The sequence below is a fragment of the Bos grunniens genome, chromosome 8 (genome assembly GCF_055505025.1).
Source record: "Bos grunniens cultivar Pamir isolate PY7600 chromosome 8, Bosgru_T2T1.0, whole genome shotgun sequence".
NCBI classification, from domain to species: Eukaryota; Metazoa; Chordata; class Mammalia; order Artiodactyla; family Bovidae; genus Bos; species Bos grunniens.
In genome coordinates, this window is record NC_141172.1 from 6,403,632 (window position 1) to 6,422,233 (window position 18,602).

General features: G+C 44.7%; 1 protein-coding gene and 1 long non-coding RNA gene across 2 annotated transcripts in view; one reads left to right on the forward strand and one right to left on the reverse strand.

Moving 5' to 3' along the window:
- Window positions 1-301: 301 nt before the first annotated feature.
- LOC147366603 (L-threonine 3-dehydrogenase, mitochondrial) lies at window positions 302-18,199 on the reverse strand. Its single transcript, XM_086414219.1, has 9 exons — window positions 18,003-18,199; window positions 9,618-9,817; window positions 7,677-7,719; window positions 6,959-7,029; window positions 4,642-4,791; window positions 4,367-4,539; window positions 3,363-3,453; window positions 1,394-1,663; window positions 302-796 (listed from the first exon to the last, which is right to left on the reverse strand). The coding sequence occupies exons 2-9, from the start codon at window positions 9,799-9,801 to the stop codon at window positions 657-659; spliced, it is 1,122 nt and encodes a 373-aa protein (XP_086270345.1). The 5' UTR covers window positions 9,802-9,817; window positions 18,003-18,199; the 3' UTR covers window positions 302-656.
- A 15-nt stretch (window positions 18,200-18,214) lies between these two features.
- The window catches only part of LOC147366604 (uncharacterized), a 28,809-nt gene continuing 28,421 nt past the window's right edge, over window positions 18,215-18,602 (forward strand). The window contains exon 1 of the long non-coding RNA XR_015168863.1: window positions 18,215-18,379. This is a non-coding gene — a long non-coding RNA (uncharacterized LOC147366604). The remainder of the gene's footprint in view (window positions 18,380-18,602) is intronic.

The following is an 18,602-nucleotide window of genomic DNA, read 5'->3' on the forward strand; positions in this document are numbered from 1 at the left end:
GGAGAATCCCAGGGACAGGGGAGCCTGGTGGGCTACCTTCTATGGGATTGCACAGAGTCGGACACGACTGAAGTGACCTAGCAGCAGTAGCAGCAGTGTATCTTCTTAGAAAAATAAATTGGAAGTGATCATTTTTGACAGGTTAAAATCTGTTGAACATTGTGAACATGGGATTAACACACAGACATTTTTTTAGACTCTGATGGGATGTAAAGAATTCTTTTAAATTTGGAGATTATCTTTGATGGTCTTTAAAAAGTAATCTTTGGTCTTAGTCAAGGGAATGATGGAGTCTTAGGAGTGATATTTAAATTAAGTTTAATTTAATACAAATGTCACATATCTTCCTGAAAGTGGTCACTTCATCTTAATTAAGGAAACGGAAATGATTGTGACTTAAGTCTTCATTCTGTGATTTGGACAAGTTTAGGCAAACAGCAAAGATTCAGAAGGGCTACCACCAAACCTACAGCATTGAGAAGACACTACAGCCAAGTCATTTCTCCATGTGGCAGTTCAATATGAGCTGCGAAAATTCAATCCAATTAGTCCTTCAGCCCCACGTCATCTAAATTCCTTGGGGTCTGGAACCTCACGGTTGTTATAGCTTTCCCTGGACAGCCACCCAGGACTCATGAGCTCTTCCTCCGGCCCCTTCAGTTAGCCTGGGCAACTCTGCTCTCAGGACCGTGGAAGTTCAACATCGTTGTCACCAGCTCTGGGAGGTCAAAATTGTGCCTCCATCCCCAGTCCTTCCGAGCGTTGCTATCATCAAAGTTCATTGGCCAACTATCCGCTAGGATAAGACATAGAAAAGAAGCTTAAGTTATTCAGGCTGTAGGTGTGCAAAAAGGTCTAGAACACTTTACATAAAGGTCAACATCCCATGAGAGAAACGTTCTATTTGAAATCTCCCTTGAGCAGAGCAGAGCAGCCATTACAGGCACACACAGTCACCTTCTCAGACTAGAAGCCTGTATCTACTGCCAGGCACTGTGAGTTACCACCTGCTAGGAGAGTCCCCTGCAGGCTTGTAAGGTGGGACTGCCATGCTCAGATGGCATGGCACTCACACAGGGGCACAGTCACAGCCTCTGAGAACCCAGGGCTGCTCTCATACTATGTCTGTTTGTTTGATATTTAAACTGGCAAATGGTGAAATGCTGACAAGCGGTTTATTTGGACAGCTCGAGTCCACCCATTTTGGACATCATTTCCCAAAACTGTGCCACCTGCCAGCTCTGGTGCGATAGCAGCTCCTTCTTCAGAAGGTGTCGGGCCCCTGGGAAAGGCACTGCACTCTCCTTCTCCTCCACGGTTTATGTCCTCAAGGACTCGTGTGGCGGACTGCAGCTTGACTTTGGTTCTGAGGGAGAGGCAGCGGTCTACCCACCTATGGCCTGTCGGACAGGATCCACACTGTAGGTGACCTGGAGCTCCGGGACATGCTTGAGCACCTCCTGGGCCAGCTCCTCGGGGGTGAAGCTCATGGCGCTGATGTTGTAGGTTCTCATGGACAGGGACTCTGCTGGGGCCTCCATGACCTCCAGGGTGGCCCGGAGGCAGTCGTCAATGTACATCATTGGGAGCCTCGTGTCGGGTTTCAGGTTGCACTCAAATCTGCCATTCTTGACAGCTTCATGGAAAATCTGGACCGCATAGTCTGAAAGAGAAGCTTGTCTGAGGGACATCTTATAACAAAAATTATGAGTGAGCCTCTCGAATTAAGGCAGTGGTTCTCAGATGTCTTAGTCTCAGAAACTCTTTGTGGGCTTAAAAATCACCAAGGACCCCAAAAAAGGTTTTATTAAGGTGAGTTATAGGAGCCTGGAGGGCTACAGTTCATGGGGTTGCAAAGAGTCAGACATGATGAGCAACTGAGCACATATACACACACAGCAACATCTACTGTATCAGAAATTAGTAACATCTACCATATCAGAAATTAACTGGGAACTTTTAAAAAATATTTTTATGCTTAAAAATGATAATAAGCCCACACATTCATATGTATGATATTATATGTGAAAAAAAGAACATAGATTCCAAGTAAGAGAAAATTTAGTGAGAAGAATGGTATGTTTTTCATTTTGAAAATCTCCTTATTCCCTGGCTTAATTGGAAACAGTAAGAATCTCTGCTTCTGTGTTCAGTCTGCTATGCTACATACATCAGGCAGCCTGTGAGAAACTCCACGGTATACTTGAAAAGGACGTTGAAGAGGGCAAATAATATCTTAGTATTAATATGAAAATTGTTTTGACCTCCTGGATCCCTTGAGAAGGCCTGACTCAAGGATCCCCAGGGATTCCTCATGCCTTCCTGGAGAAGCACTACATTAGGCAATTTTTTTTTTAAGTAACTAAACCCAAAGGCTCTTTGAAAATCTCTTAAAAAAATGTCCTCAAATTTCAATTGAAGATATTCAAAGAAATGGAAAGAAAGCCCATGCTTTTGATTGAAAGAATTACAATAGTATTGTTAAAATGGCCATACTACCCAAAGCACTCTACAGATTTAATGTGATCCCTGTAAAATTACCTATGACATTTTTCACAGAACTAGAACAAATAATTCTAAAATTCATATGGAACCACAAGAGACCCAGAATTGCCAAAGCTATCCTGAGGAAAAAGAACAAAGCTAGAGTATAAGCCTCTCAGACTTCAGACAATAGTACAAAGCTATAGTAAAAATCCCTCGGATGTTGTCAAGTATCTTTTATGTTATATCTCAGAACCCCTCATAAGGGAAGGATCTCTGATGTGAGAGTTACTGAACATAATGCACACTCAAGTCCAAAATGATAACAATGTGGAAAACTATATGGAGGTTCCTCAAAAAACTAAATATAGAACTACATATGACCCTGCAATTCCACTCCTGGGTACATACTCAGAGAAAAATAAAACACTACTTTGAAAAGATACACTCAGTCCAACATTCACTGCAGCCTTATTTACTATAACTAAGACATGGAAGCAATGGAAATGTCCATCAACAGATGAATGGATAAAGAGTTGGCTAATGTACACACTGGAATACTACTCACTCATAAAAAAGAATAAAATTTTGCAATTTACGACAACATGGATGAACTTGGAAGGTAATATGCTTAGTGAAATTAGTCCGTTTGATTCTGGCACTGTGGGTGGTAAATTCCATTGGATTTACAGCACTGGTTGAGCTGCCCTGAACAAATTTAAGTCAATAGAGTTCAATGAGCTTCTCAGATGCACTTTTCAGAAAGGATACAAAGACTCCAGCCAGCATATGGCTGAAATGACAGCAGATCCATCCCCACTGCACCAGGCAAATAGAAAGCTAATTTTACATAAAAAAGAAATAAAAAACAACCCTACCAGTTGTTCCTCCTCCAGGCTGGGAGTCAGCAGAAATGATTCCAGGATATCTCAGGCATCGAAAGTCTAATCCATACCGGTAATAATAATACTACGAGAAAGAGAAAACTTAACTTTAAAAAGAATCTTTTAAATCAGGTAGAGCAATGCAAAGAATTAACAGCCTTTTCCTCAAACATCTCCCCGTACAGTCATCTTAAAATCCTCCTCGAGGAAATGAAGACCCTAGAATTGCCATTTTTCTTTAACAAATAACCCTGAAGTTTGTTATCATCAAATAATTGCCATTCTGGTGATAACATCGTCAGACAACACAGTAAATAACAGATCAGCTGACAGTGGGGAGTTTCTGCCTTTCTTTGGAAGGAAGACCCTGCTCATTGTGCTGAACAAATCTCCATGATCCTGACCTAGGAGGTAGTGTTGGGACAGCACAGGGAAAGATGGTCACTGTGATACGTCAGTTGAAGGGTCAGACACTGACTAAAATGCCCTTTTATGGACATTTTAGTCAAGTAGTTAGGACTCTGCACTTTCAATGCTGAGAACCCAGGTTCAATCCCTGGTTGGAAAACTAAAATCCCATAAGCATAAGCTACGAGTCATGACAAAAAAAAAAAAAGATGTGCTATGCAGAGATACAGTATAAAGACAAAGTGTATTAAAGAAGAAAACCAAAAGGGCACTTGAAGTTATTTTAAAGTTAGCTCTTATAATAGTAATATCAGGAGCCTGAAAGAATAGTGCAGTACAAGCAAGATGCGCAGCAAATGAAGGAGGGGTGCCACTCGAGGGGCATGATTGAAGTGTTGAATGTTAGCACAGGGCTGAGGATTCTGTTGGAGCTATGGGTACAGGGCACCTGGCAAACACAATCAGTCCCCAAGCATTTCTGGGGGCAGGGATTGGAGGAGGGAAGAAGTCCTCTCCAAGGATGAATTAGCAGGTGTTTGAGACAAAAACAGAAAAGGAAACACTGAGTCACCGTGCCAAGTGATGCCTACCTCGCCCATAAGCTCAGCGTGGACCTTGGACACCCCATAGATGGTCCTGGGTCTCTGGATGCAGAGGTCAGGGGTTGGGTTCCGTGGAGAAGTAGGTCCAAACGCCCCGATGGTGCTTGGCACAAACAATCGCAGACCGTGCTCTGCGGCAACGTCCAGGACATTGTGCAGTCCTGAAACGAGCAGCCCTCGTAACCTGGGAAACCTCTTTCCAGGATTCCCCAGGAAGGGCAATCCGGCAAACAGGGCATCCGGGGCACGACTCAGAGACTCACCAGTGATGTTCACGGCTCTGGCCAGGGACACGTTTGCTTCTCCCACTGCGCTGAGCAGGGCGCTGTAATGGAACAGCCACGTGATGCGGTTGTTCACCACAATCTCCCGAAGATTCTTGTAATCCAGGATGTCGGAATAAATAAACGGGCCTGCAAGGAGCAGTGAATCAGGCAAGTGAAGGAGTTCAGGGCTTGAAAACTTCAACAGGTTTTCCCATTGATTTTGAATTCCATTGCTACCAACTTGGTAACAACTATTCAGACACAACTCAGCATTTTTCTTATGCAGAATACAAAGCCCAACCCCCAGGTGATTCCCTGGTAGCTCAAATGGTAAAGAATCTGCCTGTAATGCAAGGGACCTAGGTTGGATCCCTGGGTCGGGAAGAGTCCCTGGAGAAGGGAATGGCTACCCACTCCAGTATTCTTGCCTGGAGAATCCCATGCACAGAGGAGCCTGGCGGGCTACAGTCCATGGGTCACAGAGTCGGACATGACTGAGCTACTAACACATACACTCCGTGGTTAACAATACTTTAAGTCTTACACAGGACTTATACCTGCTGAGTGCTATTCTAAGGGCTTCCTGTACAGGAAATACCCTACATAGGAACAAGTTCATCCTGAGAGCACGTGCATAAGTCCATTTGTTCATGTGTATCCAACTCTTTGCAACCCCACGGACTGTAGCCCACCAGACTTCTCAGTCCATGGAATTCTCCAGGGAAGAATACTGGAGTGGATTGCCATTCCCTTCTCCAGAGGAACTTCCAAACCCAGGGATAAGTCCAACAAAGTTAGCCTAGGTACCCAACTAACACAATCGGCTATATAGTACTATACTGCAATAGGTTTATAGAATTTTTAATGCAAATCATACATACATAAAAACACAAACAAAAAATCAAACATTTTTAATCTGACAGTCTAGCACCTTGAACAGTACAATAGTACAGAACAACAGCTGGCATACAGAGGCTCGCATGCACGTTCACACCTTTGAAAGTTTGCAACTTGAAAGTAGGGGACTTACTGTATATTTAACTCTCAAACAAACTTTGAGGTGAGTATTTTGTTGAGGAGGAAACTGAGGCCAAGAGAGGTTAAGTAACTTGCCAGAATCAAACAGAATTAAGATTAAGAACTGGGATCAAAACCAGGCAGCTGGCTTGAGCCGATGCTGTTCACGCCACACTGCAGGCACCTGGTGATTTCACTCTGCTTAAATAAGCTGCATATTTTAAAGGAATAGATAACATGGGTTTACAAAAGCCAGAAACCCACCATGATATAAATAACCCACAAGTTGTGGGTTCAACACACTTGGTTAGGCTAGGGGTAGAGCCAGATTTCTGCAATGCCAATTTCCCCTACTCAGCACATTAATGCTCTTCCCCAAGGTGAACCACGAAAGACTGACATGGAACCAGGAGGGCCTAGGAGATGTCATAAAGATATTTTTGATGAGGAAGTGATCTAGGAAGCCAGCGCCATCTTCCCTGAAGTGTCTTGAGGGATCCAGCTCTCCCAGACATCTTGTGTTCAACCCAATGAAATGAGTTTTAATTTCTGACCTGACCTCTAGAACTTTAATTTCTTAAGTCACTATTTTATGTAGGTTCGAGCAACAATAAGAATGCAATGCACATATTTATCCAATAAAATATGTTCACGGGAACTTCAAAAAAATAAAAAGTACGTAAAAACATCTTTGAGGTGGTAAGCAGCTCGACTACAGGAGTCTGAGATCCATGTGCATGCACAGGTGTTTAAGAGCAAGTCCATGCTGAAATAGGAGGATTAATTTCTCCAAAACTTAAAGTTCCTTTTCCTCACTTCAGAACTTGATTTTTGTGTGCTTTCTGAGTTAAGTTCACTAAAAACTCTGAAAGGTAGAACCCAAATTTTTATTCCACAGATATGGCTGCAGATTATATCCGAAGATATTACTCCACAACTTCACATCAAGGGCTAATGAACTCCCCTGTCCTTGGATCACCTGAACAAGCAGTGACTACACCAATGACATTTTACAGAATGAATGAGGACAAAAACACGAAACGTCTTTTCCTTTTTTGGCCACACCCCCACAGTATGTGGGATCTTAGTTCCCTGACCAGGGATTGAACCCATGCTCCCTGCACTGGAAACATGGAGTCTTAACCACCTAATGACCGGGAAATCCAAATGCAGGAAACATTTTTAAGTAGCACAAGTGTGCCTCAAACACTCCTCCTCCTTTAATTCACAAGCCTGGTTATGAGTGATGATACGAATCCTACAAGCTGCCTCTCCGACTGCTCTGAGAGCCTCTTACCACTAAGAAAGACGTGTTCCGGGGGCTTCCGAATGTCAGATAGAATCACATTGTCCTTCCCAAATCGTTTCCTAAAGGGAAAATTAAACATACGAGACGGTACATTTGAGGACACACCAGGTCCTATGAAAACCATCCTGCCCAGAGAAACTGCCATGTACTGCCTGCCTCCAAATCCCACCTTTACACATGAGCCCTTCTTCCTCTCCATCCTCAACCAGCATCCCTGCGGTTCCAGCCGCACTTGGGGCTGCATCTCCTGCTTATGCCTTACCCCATCATTGTCCGTGCCTGTCACCAATGTCCTCCCAGGGCCCCGGAGTCCTTCCCTCTTCCCCCCTGTTCTTCTCTCTTTATCTTTTATCCCGCTTTCTCTAAATCCCACCTTGTTCCCTTTCAGTTTCTACATGTTCTTCTCTCAGTCCCCAAACATCAAAAAACTGACTGACCCATTTGGAGGCAGGTCTTACTTTGCCTAACCTAGAACAGGCAGAGGGCAAAGGACCAGGACGGGGGACACTGAGTCAAGGACCTGAGACAAAGTCTGTGATTCTAAGAGGCACAATGAAATGCATTCCAAACGGTCATTTAGATACAATATCGTAAAAGACTCAGGAGCAAGAGGGGAGAGGACAGATTTAGGGGTTAAACAGGAGCAAAGATAAGCTTCACATACCCCCAAACTCAGATTTTAAATTTCAACTTCGAGAGCTCTTACCTCAGAAAGCTAGCAAGACCCACTCCAAGCTGGCCAAGACCCCCTGGATAAAGAAGAAAAAAGTGAAACTTTAATTTAAATTGAACCAGTTCAATTATTCCCAGGATGTAGTAACAGAATAAAACTCCACTGGTAATCTTAGCTAATTAGGTGAAGCCCCAGGATGGCCTGATGGAACTGAATCACCTTCTCCGAGCTAGGTCAGAGATCAGATCAGATGAGTTTCAGAGACAAAACATTCTCCAGCAGAAGGGTGGCTAAGGGGAAGCCAGGGAACAGGAAGAGAACAGTCACAGGAGAGCAAGAACATCGCCCAGCCAGGAACTCACTAGCAGCTTTGGCTTTGTTATTTGACGGGCTATGAAGCTTATCTCCTATGGGTACCAGAACACTTAAAGTCACATGTAATTTTTTTTTTTTTTTTTTAAGAAACTTTTTATTTTGTATTGGGGTATAGCTGATTAGCAATGTTGTGATAGTTCCAGGTGAGCAGCAAGGGGACTCAGCCATACATATACATGTATCCATTCTCCCCCAAACTGCCCTCCCATCCAGGCTGCCACACAACATTGAGCAGAGTTCCCTGTGTCATACAGTAGGCCCTTGTTGGTTATCCATTTTAAATATAGCAGTGTGAACACGTTGATCCCAAACTGTCCCTTCCCCTCATCCTTCCCACCCTACCCTGATAACCATAAGTTTGTTATCTAAGTCTATGAGTCTGTTTCTGTTTAGTAAATAAGTTTATTTGCAGATACAATAGCTGGATATCAGCCTCTGGTGGGATTATCCAGAGCACCCTCCTCCATTAGACCTGCAGTGGAATAGGAATGGAGAAAGAAGGCAAAAACCAAAAAGTCACCCAAAAAAGAGTAGATAACTGGGTGGGTTAGGAGGTGCTAAGAACATTAAAAAAATGATTACGGCATCTTAATCTGAATGCTTACAAATGCCATTGCTGGACATGGGAGAGCTGGGGGTCTAGGAACACATTTAGGGGAATACAACCCTAAATTCCATTTTGGGAGAAAGTAATCAGGCAGGAAGATGCAGACCATGGGATTTCCTGTAAACTCGTGTAAACATGTGACTGAAACCAGCGCACTGACAGTAGCACCTGGAGGGTGCTTTGTTGGTGGCGGGAGGAGGGAATCAGAGACACGGACAAGATGCTGGGAGAGTCAGGGAGGGAAGTGCTGAGGGAGCAGACCTCACTTGAAACCCATTTACAGTGGAGGAGGAGGTGGTAGTGAGAGAAATATGCACACACTGAAGAATGTAAGATGGATAATGACGTGAAGTCAAGGCACGAAATTCTGGCAAATTGAAGACAATAAAAATGTGCTAATCAATCAGCGGTGGGCTTGGGTCAGCTGGAAGGACTTGTGGGCAGACGGTCAAATTTGCAGTGAGCAGATGCAGAACTGGATGTTGGGTGGACACGAGGTGAGAGGGGTTGGCGAGCCAGTCTGTGGACAATGAGACACAGACTCCATGAGGTCATGGCGAGAAGTTCCCTGAGCCCCGGGCAGGCCCTGCCTATCTGCTCTGTCTCCAAGACACAAATATGCAGTAACTGCCTGGCCGGAGGAGCCTGGCCAAGGAAAGATGCGCCAGACTCCATGGTCCACGTTTTGTCCACACACCTTGGATCTCGAGCAGGAAAGGGGAACCAAGCCCCAGAGTAGCTTTTTCATCCCCAGGTTCCCAGGTCCTTTCTTCAGATGATAGAAGATTTGGGCAGGGAAACCAAGCCCTGTCAACATCGACAAAATAAGCACCAGGGATTTGCACAATTCAGGAGGAAGCCAAGAGTGGAAAGGGAGTTTCTGAAGAATACATGTTACCTGGTGGTATGTTAGACATTCCAAAAATGAATATACAGCCACACAAAGAAAATAATGAAGCCACAAAGGTGGGAGAAAGAAAAAAAAACCCAACCTGTAATTAAGACACGTTGCTGGTCTGCTTCTGAGAATGAAGTTGAGTGGAAGTTGGCATCCGTTGGAATCTGCCGAGGAGAGGTCCCCAGAAACCGGCTGGGTAGGACAGGAGCCCGGCAGCCACAGGCTGGGCTCTGCAGCATCCAGCAGGCGACCCGCCGCAGCACCCGAACAACTGGCATGGTCTCTGTGGCACACCTATAACACAAAAGGAGCGGAGTTCAGAAAAGACACATGCATCCCAATGTTCATGCAGCACTATTTACAGTAACCAAGACATGGATGCAAGCCAAGTGCCCATCAACAGATGAATGGATAAAGAAGATGCGGTTCATATATATACAATGGAATATTACTCAGCCATAAAAAAGAACGAAGGGCTTCCTGGGTGGCGCTAGTAGTAAAGAAGCCACTTCCCAATGCAGGAGACTGAAGAGATGCAGGTTTGATCCCCGTATCAGGAAGATCCCCGGAGAAGGGCATGGCAACCCACTCCGGTATTCTTGCCTAGAGAATTGACAGAGGACAGAGGAGCCTGGTGGGCTACAGTCCATAGGGTCACACAGAATCGGACACGACTGACGTGACTTAGCGCTCAGAAAAGAATGAAACAATGCCATTTGCAGAAACATGGATGGACCTAGAGATTATCATACTATGTGAAGTCAGTCAAAAAAAGAAAGACAAATATTGTATGATATCATATGCAAATCTAAAATATGATACAAAAAAACATACCTACAAAACAAAGACAGATTCACAGATATAGAGAAAAGACTTCAAGTTGTCAAGGAAGAGCCGGTAGGGAAGGGAAGGAATGGGAGTTTGGGATTAGCATAGGAAAACATCTTACAGAAAAACCGGAATGAATTTTTTGGCCAACGTGATATTCTATATAGGACAGATAAACAACAAGCTCCTTCTGTATAGCAGGAACTATATTCAATATTTTGTGACAAACCATAATAAAAATGAATATATATATATGTATATATATATTACGTATGTATAACTGAGTCACTTGCTATATAGCAGAAATTAACACATTATAAATCAACTATACTTCAATAAAATTTTAATAAACAAACAAAAAAGCAGAGGTCAGCATGTAACTGCTTACCTTCCAGACCCCTCAAAACACAAACAATTTAACCACAACTAACACTAAGATCGCCAGCTCCCAAGCAAAGCCATGCCCTGGATTCATGAACCAAACTAAAGAGACTGCTGAGCGCGGGGACAGGGAGCCAATCTAGAGACGACCGTGAGCCCAGCCCGGTGAAAAGGGATAAACGTTGCTCATGCAAAGTTCAGGCAAACAAAGGCTGGCTGAGATTTAGAACTGGAGCCACACAGTGCTGATGACAACGGGCTTTAAAGTCTCAGTGGAGGTTACTGTGTACAGAGCCGTCCATGCCAGGAACACCAAGTCACGGATCCAAGTGAAAGCCTCCAGTCTTCACAACCACTACCATCTGTCCACGTACCACTGAAGCGCAAATAGGCTCCGGGCTAAATAACACAGCACCCTATGAAACTAACTCAGACTTATCTTAAGGCTGATCCAGACTAGAAAAGCAGATCGTTAAGGTAAAAAGGCCCCCAGCAATACTGAGTAAGCCGTGACTAATTTCCGTTTCACTGCCACCTCTTAAGAGAGGATAATTAGAAAGCCATTTTCTCCCCTCTTCCCAGATCATGTATATTTTACTGCAGTCCAGCTCTTCTTCCTCGCCAACTTTACCCAAGGTGAGCATGTCACAAGAGTAGATCAGAGTGCAGGGCTTACTCTGCTGGTTGGAACAGCAACCTTCCTGCCCATCCTCCCCAAGGTCAGGTCTTTGCTCTCTGCACACTGCCCTGTGGCCTCCACCTTGGTCAGCTGTCAGATTTCCAACAGCACTGGTAGATGAAACTTCAGACACTGTATGTTAGTTTAGCAATGTGGACAATTCATGACTGAGTTGGTTCTTATTCTACAACTATTACTAGCTAACATTTAACGCTCAATACAGGCCACAGGCCCATGAATGCCCTCCTGTATTACAGCATTTAACCATCGCAACCACCACCTGTCTCAGGGAACCCAGTTCTTAACCATCAAGCAGCACTACGGTCCCTATTATGGGATGGCTTTGACTAACAATGCATATACATTAAAAACAAAACCCAAAAGCCCTCCACCCATCTACAGCATGTAGCTTTTCCAAGTCAAGATTATTATCTTGCCATTTCCAAGTTCAGTTGAATGCTTTTAAGGTAGCAGCTCTCACATTTTCTGGTCTCAGAACTCCTTTTGCTGTTGTTCAAGTTGCTAAGTCGTGTCCGACTTTCTGACCCACGCACTATAGCACACCAGGCTCCTCTGTCTAGTGTTAACATAAACGTATTTTATGAAAATATATTTTCCAAAACAAAAAGCATACTGCCACTGTTTTACATTTACTCATCTCTTTGATGTTTTCCTTAATAGAAAAACAACTGGATTTTTGCACCTGCTTCTAACTCAATCTGTGGCTTTGATTGAAGTAAATGAAGAAAATCCAGACTCACAAAGCAAAGCAGTGAGGAAAAGGGAGCAGTATCTTTAAAGCCTTCTCAGATAATTCTGGATACTTGCCTTTGATATCCAGAACTCAACACATGCTAGTTTCTTTAAAAGTTAGCTGCAACACAGAATCTGAAGACATTATCATGAAACTGTTGTACCTGTAACATTAGAACCCACTAGTATATCTAATGCTTTGAACAGGTGTTTTATTCCTGTATGATTTTACAATTCTATGCATTGGTCTTTTGGAAAATTTCGTTCAGTGAGTAATGCAGAGCTTCTAACTGCCAACACACTTGACAGTACCATTCCTCAAAGTTATACTAGTTAACATCACTGATCTCATCAGAAAATTCCTAAGTACTGGGATGCGGTCAGGTTCACAATGGTGGATACATGTTAACCTGCATCAGATACCATTGGTTGTTTCCTTGACAGGCTCGCTAGGTTTATCTATTTTATTTTTTTTAAGAAAATGTTTGCCGATTGTCCAGGTATGAATAAGCATAGTTGGTCAGTCATTCTTTCAGGTAAAACTAGTACTCTATGAAAAAAAAAAATGACCAGTGCAGCTCACAATTCAATCAAAAAAATGCTTAATCTCAAAACAACCATCATATTTTGATACACAACAAATACATCCATTTACCAATGATACACTAAAAAGATACATCTCAAGGCTCAAGGTTTAATAAAAATTAATCACTTTTTACTGTTTGATACTTTTGAACGGTGGTGTTGGAAAAGACTCTTGAGAGTCCCTTGGACTGCAAGGAGATCCAACCAGTCCATTCTGAAGGAGATCAGCCCTGGGATTTCTTTGGAAGGAACGATGCTAAAGCTGAAACTCCAGTCCTTTGGCCACCTCACTCGAAGAGCTGACTCATTGGAAAAGACTCTGATGCTGGGAGGGATTGGGGGCAGGAGGAGAAGGGGACGACAGAGGATGAGATGGCTGGATGGCATCACTGACTCGATGGACGTTGAGTCTGAGTGAACTCCGGGAGTTGGTGATGGACAGGGAGGCTTGGCGTGCTGTGATTCACAGGGTCGCAAAGAGTCGGACACGACTGAGCGACTGAACTAGACTGAACTGAAAGGGCATTCTTAAGTAAGGGGCTTCCCTGTGGCTCAGTGGTAAAGAATCTACCTGCCAACTCAGGAGACCTGGGTTGGATCCCTGGGTTGGGAAGATTCCCTGGAGAAGGAAATGACAACCCACTCCAGTATTCTTGCCTGAAAATCCCAAGGACAGAGGAGCCTGGTGGGCTACAGTCCACAGGATTGCAAAAGAGTCAGACACAAGTCAGGGACTAAACAACAAGAGTAACAACAGTCCTTAAGTTTTCTATTTTTTATTTTTTTACAGGAAAGCATATGGCAGTGAAGAATCCCGTGACTTCTAGTACCAAGTGGTGCCACTGCCTTGATTTCTGCAAAGGAACCAGTACTTTTAGCCACTGCGGCTGGTGCACTGTCAGTGAAAATTCAACAGTTGGTCCAGGATAAACCATGAAATTCAAAAAAATAATTCTATACCAAAGACTGGCACTATTTGTGTTTGCTGTCAAACCTTCACTAAAAAGCTAGTCTTTGATGATTGGTTTGGCATCGACAGTGCATGAAAACAAACAGAATGATCAGTCCGGCCATGACCACAGATTCTTCCACTTGCAAGATACACACTTCTGCTGTCAGTCTTCACGTCTGCAGCTAAGTCTTTGACAAGTTACTGTCACAGCGGCTGTGCTGAGTGTTTTCCATGCTTTTTCATCCAACCAAGGCTTTACTGTTTCTCCAGCCACTGCAACTTGATAACCTATCTTGTCATACTTCAATAGTTTTTTCTTTTCTAGTTTGGAAGGCTGTAACAAATAGCCTTGGCTTTTAAAGAGATCATCCTATCTACACTTCATTCATTTAGAATGGTTGGTCTCAGAATAATGGTATTGCCACCAAAATATTATTCAAAATGCTCTGTGGCGTCAGACACACAAGTTAAATTTCTAACATCTGTAAAACCTGAGGAAAGTGTTCATATTTTCATGTATTATTTAATTTTGTACATTTATCTGGAGAAAAATTCCTCTTTCCATGATTCAGAGGACTCTTGTGTCATTTCTTTTCAGGATTTATACACATAGATGCTAGAACTTTGAGTTGAAGAAAATCAAGTCCTCTAAGCCAATGATGTATCCTTAAATTAAAAAAAAAATTACAATAAACTTTTTGTTATTTTTCCATATAGGCAAAGGCTCAACTTAGAATTTCAAAGCAATGACATATTGATTTTAAAAGAAAATGGGCTCCAAAGATAATAGCAGATATAACAGCATGTAACTAATAAAAATGCACAGAAGTGGTAAGAACAAATGGAGTTTATCTCTGAAAATGAATATATTTATACTTTAAGCCTGCTATCCTTAGAAGATTCTAGAAACACAAGAGTACACAAGCACACACCCCATTAGGTCAGTGGAAAGCTCATTACAAGCCACGTGGCCTCTAGAAGATTCCACCACATATCTGAGAGAGAAACAATGAAAAAGGCAAAAAAAATTCTGAGTATTACTTTAAAAATAGCCTTGACTTCATGGACCTTACAAAGGTCTCAGGGAATCTCAGGGTTATCCCAGATTACACTTGAGAATAACTGTTCTAGAGTAAGACTTGCTTTGCCAAGCTAGTTGTCAAACTTAGAAATGGAAACCATCAAGGATGACTGGAGATCAGATAAAAGTCCACAGACTTTCTCCCCTATGCACTTTGCTTACTTTAGTTCCAAAGGATCAAAGAGAAACAGGCCAACAGACTTTCCTACTTAAATAATTGAGCATCTCCCCTGCGCAAGCCTTACTGGGGTGGTTGTTATACAAACCTTTCCATCTTTGGTATCTACCTTTCTGCCCCAACCATAGCAGAGCTCAGGAAAGCAGTGGCATCATGAAGGGAGTGACAGAAATGCAGACTCTGAGCCCAGCTGGCTGTGATTGTTGGGACACGGAGCAACTGGCGAGGAATGGAGAAGAATAACACGGACCTCTAATTTGGGCATGCGCTTCCTGGAGGAGCAGATCAGGTCAGAAGACAAACGAGCTTGGTTTTGGACATGTTGGTTTTACGTGCCAGGGGCCAGTAAGGCTGCCTCTCCCAGGGAGCTGTGAGTCCCACTGAACAGTTCTTGATGCATGTGAGAATTCAAACACTACGTCAAACAGGCAGGCAGGAAAGGGAAGTATCAGGGGTTTGTCTACACCACAATAAACAGAATGTCCTCTGTTTTCAGAGAACATTACTTCCATTTCTTGGGGAAAAAAACTTTAATTCAGTTGTGATTTCTCTGGAGACAGATAATCCTATTTCAAAAATATTAAAAGAAACTCTACTTTGGAATATTGAAAACCAAGAAAATAGACCTTTTTTTCTGAGGATGCATCATCAGTTTCCCTTAATCTTGTGATCTTCCCAAATCTCTAGCTCTCATCATTCTCAGCCACAGAGATAGTAAATAAGAATGTATTAGGTCATGTCTCTAGCACATTCAGTATGAAGCTACAAGTATCCAGCTCCCAACAGATGAATGGATAAAGAAAATGTGGTATATACATGTGATGGAATATTACTTAGCCTTGAAAAAGGAGTTCCTGTCAAATGCTACAACACGGATGAACCTGGAGAACATTATGCTGACTGAAATAAGCTGGCCACGAAAGGCCAAATACAGTATGATTCCATCCATATGAGTTACATGAGTTATCTAAAGCAGTCAAAAAGCATAGAAACAGGAAGTAGAAATTTAGTTGCCACGGGAAAAACGGAGAGGGGATAGGAGTGCTTAACTAACAGGCACAGCTTTCATTTCGCAGGATAAAAAAGTTTTAGAGATCCATTGCACAACACTGTGAATATACCTGACAGTATCGAATTGTACTCTTAAAAATGGTAAGAGGCTAAATTTAATGTTATGTGATTAAAAACCATAATTTACCAAATTTTTAAAAATCCAGGCCCAAGAAATGGTCAGTGCATACATATATTACTGGGGAGCTAGAAACTTCACCCAGTGTAGATCAATGCTGCCCCAGAGAGCCACGAAACCCCCAGCCAGTTCAAACTCCCAAGCCCTTGGTCCCACCAATCCCCTTAAATGGTTCTTTGCCCTCTGCTTATAAACCTGCTGAAACCTAGCATTCTCATCCAGCCTTCAACCTTTCCTTCCAGTCTCAGGGCTCTCCAGAGTGTTTATACTGCCCCAAACCACATCCCTGCCCCTCGGAGCAGGCCTTCTTGATCCACACTCAGTGAAACTGCTTTCACCAAAGGTCAGTCATTGCCCAGTTGACAATTTCCTGGCCCCAGGACCCTCTCCCAGGGCTGATCATGCCCACCTTCATCTCCCCTGAGTTTTCCCACTTCTCACTCTGATTTAAGGATCAATAACGCTTATAACTGCTTATTTGCAAGGTAGTCTTGGCTTTATATCCTCCCGTTCATTAAATCATAAAAAATTCATATAAATAAATGTGTCCTTTTTTTTTTTGGCTGCATCTTGTGGCATTCTGGATCTTAGTTCTCCCATCAAGGACTGAACCTGTGCCCTCGGCAGTGGAAACGGGGATGCTTAACAACCGGACCACCAGAGAAGTCCCCAAAGGTCTACTCTTCACAGTAATGATCCAACGGGAAAATGTGGCACCTCAACTACCGAGCACAGAGGAAGCATTTGCTCTCCTGAACTCTTATTTAAGCCTCACAGTAACTCTGAAGCTGGGATCTTTTCTCCATTTTGCAGACTGAATTGACCCGCCCAAGGTCAGGCACATAATTAATTACCAAAGGGAAAGGGGTTGCAAACCAGGTCCGTTGAGTTTCAAACCCTCCTGCCAGCACCCCCACTCTTCCCTGCCAAGAGAAAACATCGGGTACCTAAGAGAGGGGACAAGGAGGACGCATCCTCGTGGTGGCGAAGGGACCACCTTCCCCGCTGCCCCTCTCCCCTCCAGCTCGGCTCCTCCTCTTCGCGGCTCCCCAGAAGAAGAGTACCCACCAGCACCCGGGGTTCAAGGCCCTCCCTTGAACCTCACGCCCTCCCTCCGGCGTGAGCCGGCGTACACTACCTCGCCAACCTCAAGTTTCCCCATCCTTAGAAATGGGACACCACATGCTGACAGGATTTAATAAAAGCAATTTATAAAAGCAGTTAGCGAACTGCTGAAGACTCCATCAACCATCTGGTAAAGTCTGGACTTAAAGCGGGGATGATCTGAAAGCCAGGAAGGGTCGGGGGAAAAAATCCTGGAGCTCTCAGCGTGAGCCATAGAGGGTCTCAGAGACAGGCTTGGCCCTGCGGAGCGGGCGCCCCGCACCTTCCCCCCAGTGCACACTGGCCTAGGAGAGGGAACCCCAAAAGACGTGGAGACAAGGGCCGCTCGTGGATCTCCAGCCTTAGCCTTAGCCTCCCACTTTCCTATGGAAAAGTTGGGGGGGGGGGGGCGGTGCTCAAGCTCCAGGGAAGATGACTGGATAAACCGGTTTTATGAGGAAAACCGCTCCTGGCAGGGGGTGCCCTTTCGAAACTCAGGAAGGGCCAGAGCCGAGCCAGCCGATCCCAGCAGTACCCCGACCCTCCCTCGGCCTCCCAGGTCCGCAGCGACAGCAGGGGACACGCGATCGCTCCGGGGAGCTCTGAGTCTGGGGCGCCCGGCCTTGTCACACCTATCGGGCCAGTCGGGGGCAAAGGCGTCAGGCAATCGCGCGGCGTCAGCCTTCGTTTCAAAGAGGCTCAGTTCCCAGGATCAGCCGGGGGGGAACATCCGGTCCCACCGCACTGACCTTCCGAGGCAGCCGCCCAAAGATGCTGCGCCGCTGAGGCGCTGGAGAAGCACGTGGCACAGAGACAGCGCGCAGAGCAGAAAGCCCAGTTGGCCCTGGGCGCACCTCGCCTTTATCCTCTCTGCGCGCAAACCCGCCCCCAGACGCACCAATCTCCTTCTTCGGTCCTGGCAGCCTTACGTCAGCGTAGGGTTACCGCGAGGGAGGGCACCGGTTGCCATGGTAACCGACTGGGCGGCGTGAGCCCCTCTCGCGGGCTCCGCCTCCCACCTTTCTTTAGGAGAGGTCGCGCACTGCCAGCCGAGCTTTCGAATCCTGCGAGCCGCGTCCCGGCTGCAGCAGAGCTAGACCGCACGTCTTCGCGTCGGACTGTGCAGGTGAGGGTAGCTCAAGAGCCTCCCACCGCAAGGAACCTCGACCCTCCTGAGCCCCCGGGCACAAGCTCATTCTGGCGATTAGCCTAGGACTAAGGGAAGAATGGGGGACGCAGAAAGGACTGGCAGAGTACAGACCTGGGGACCAGAGTCAGGAGACAGGGAAGGAAGAGACCTTGAGCGACTCATTTCATCTTGGTTTCCCACGTGGGAAACTGATGCGAAA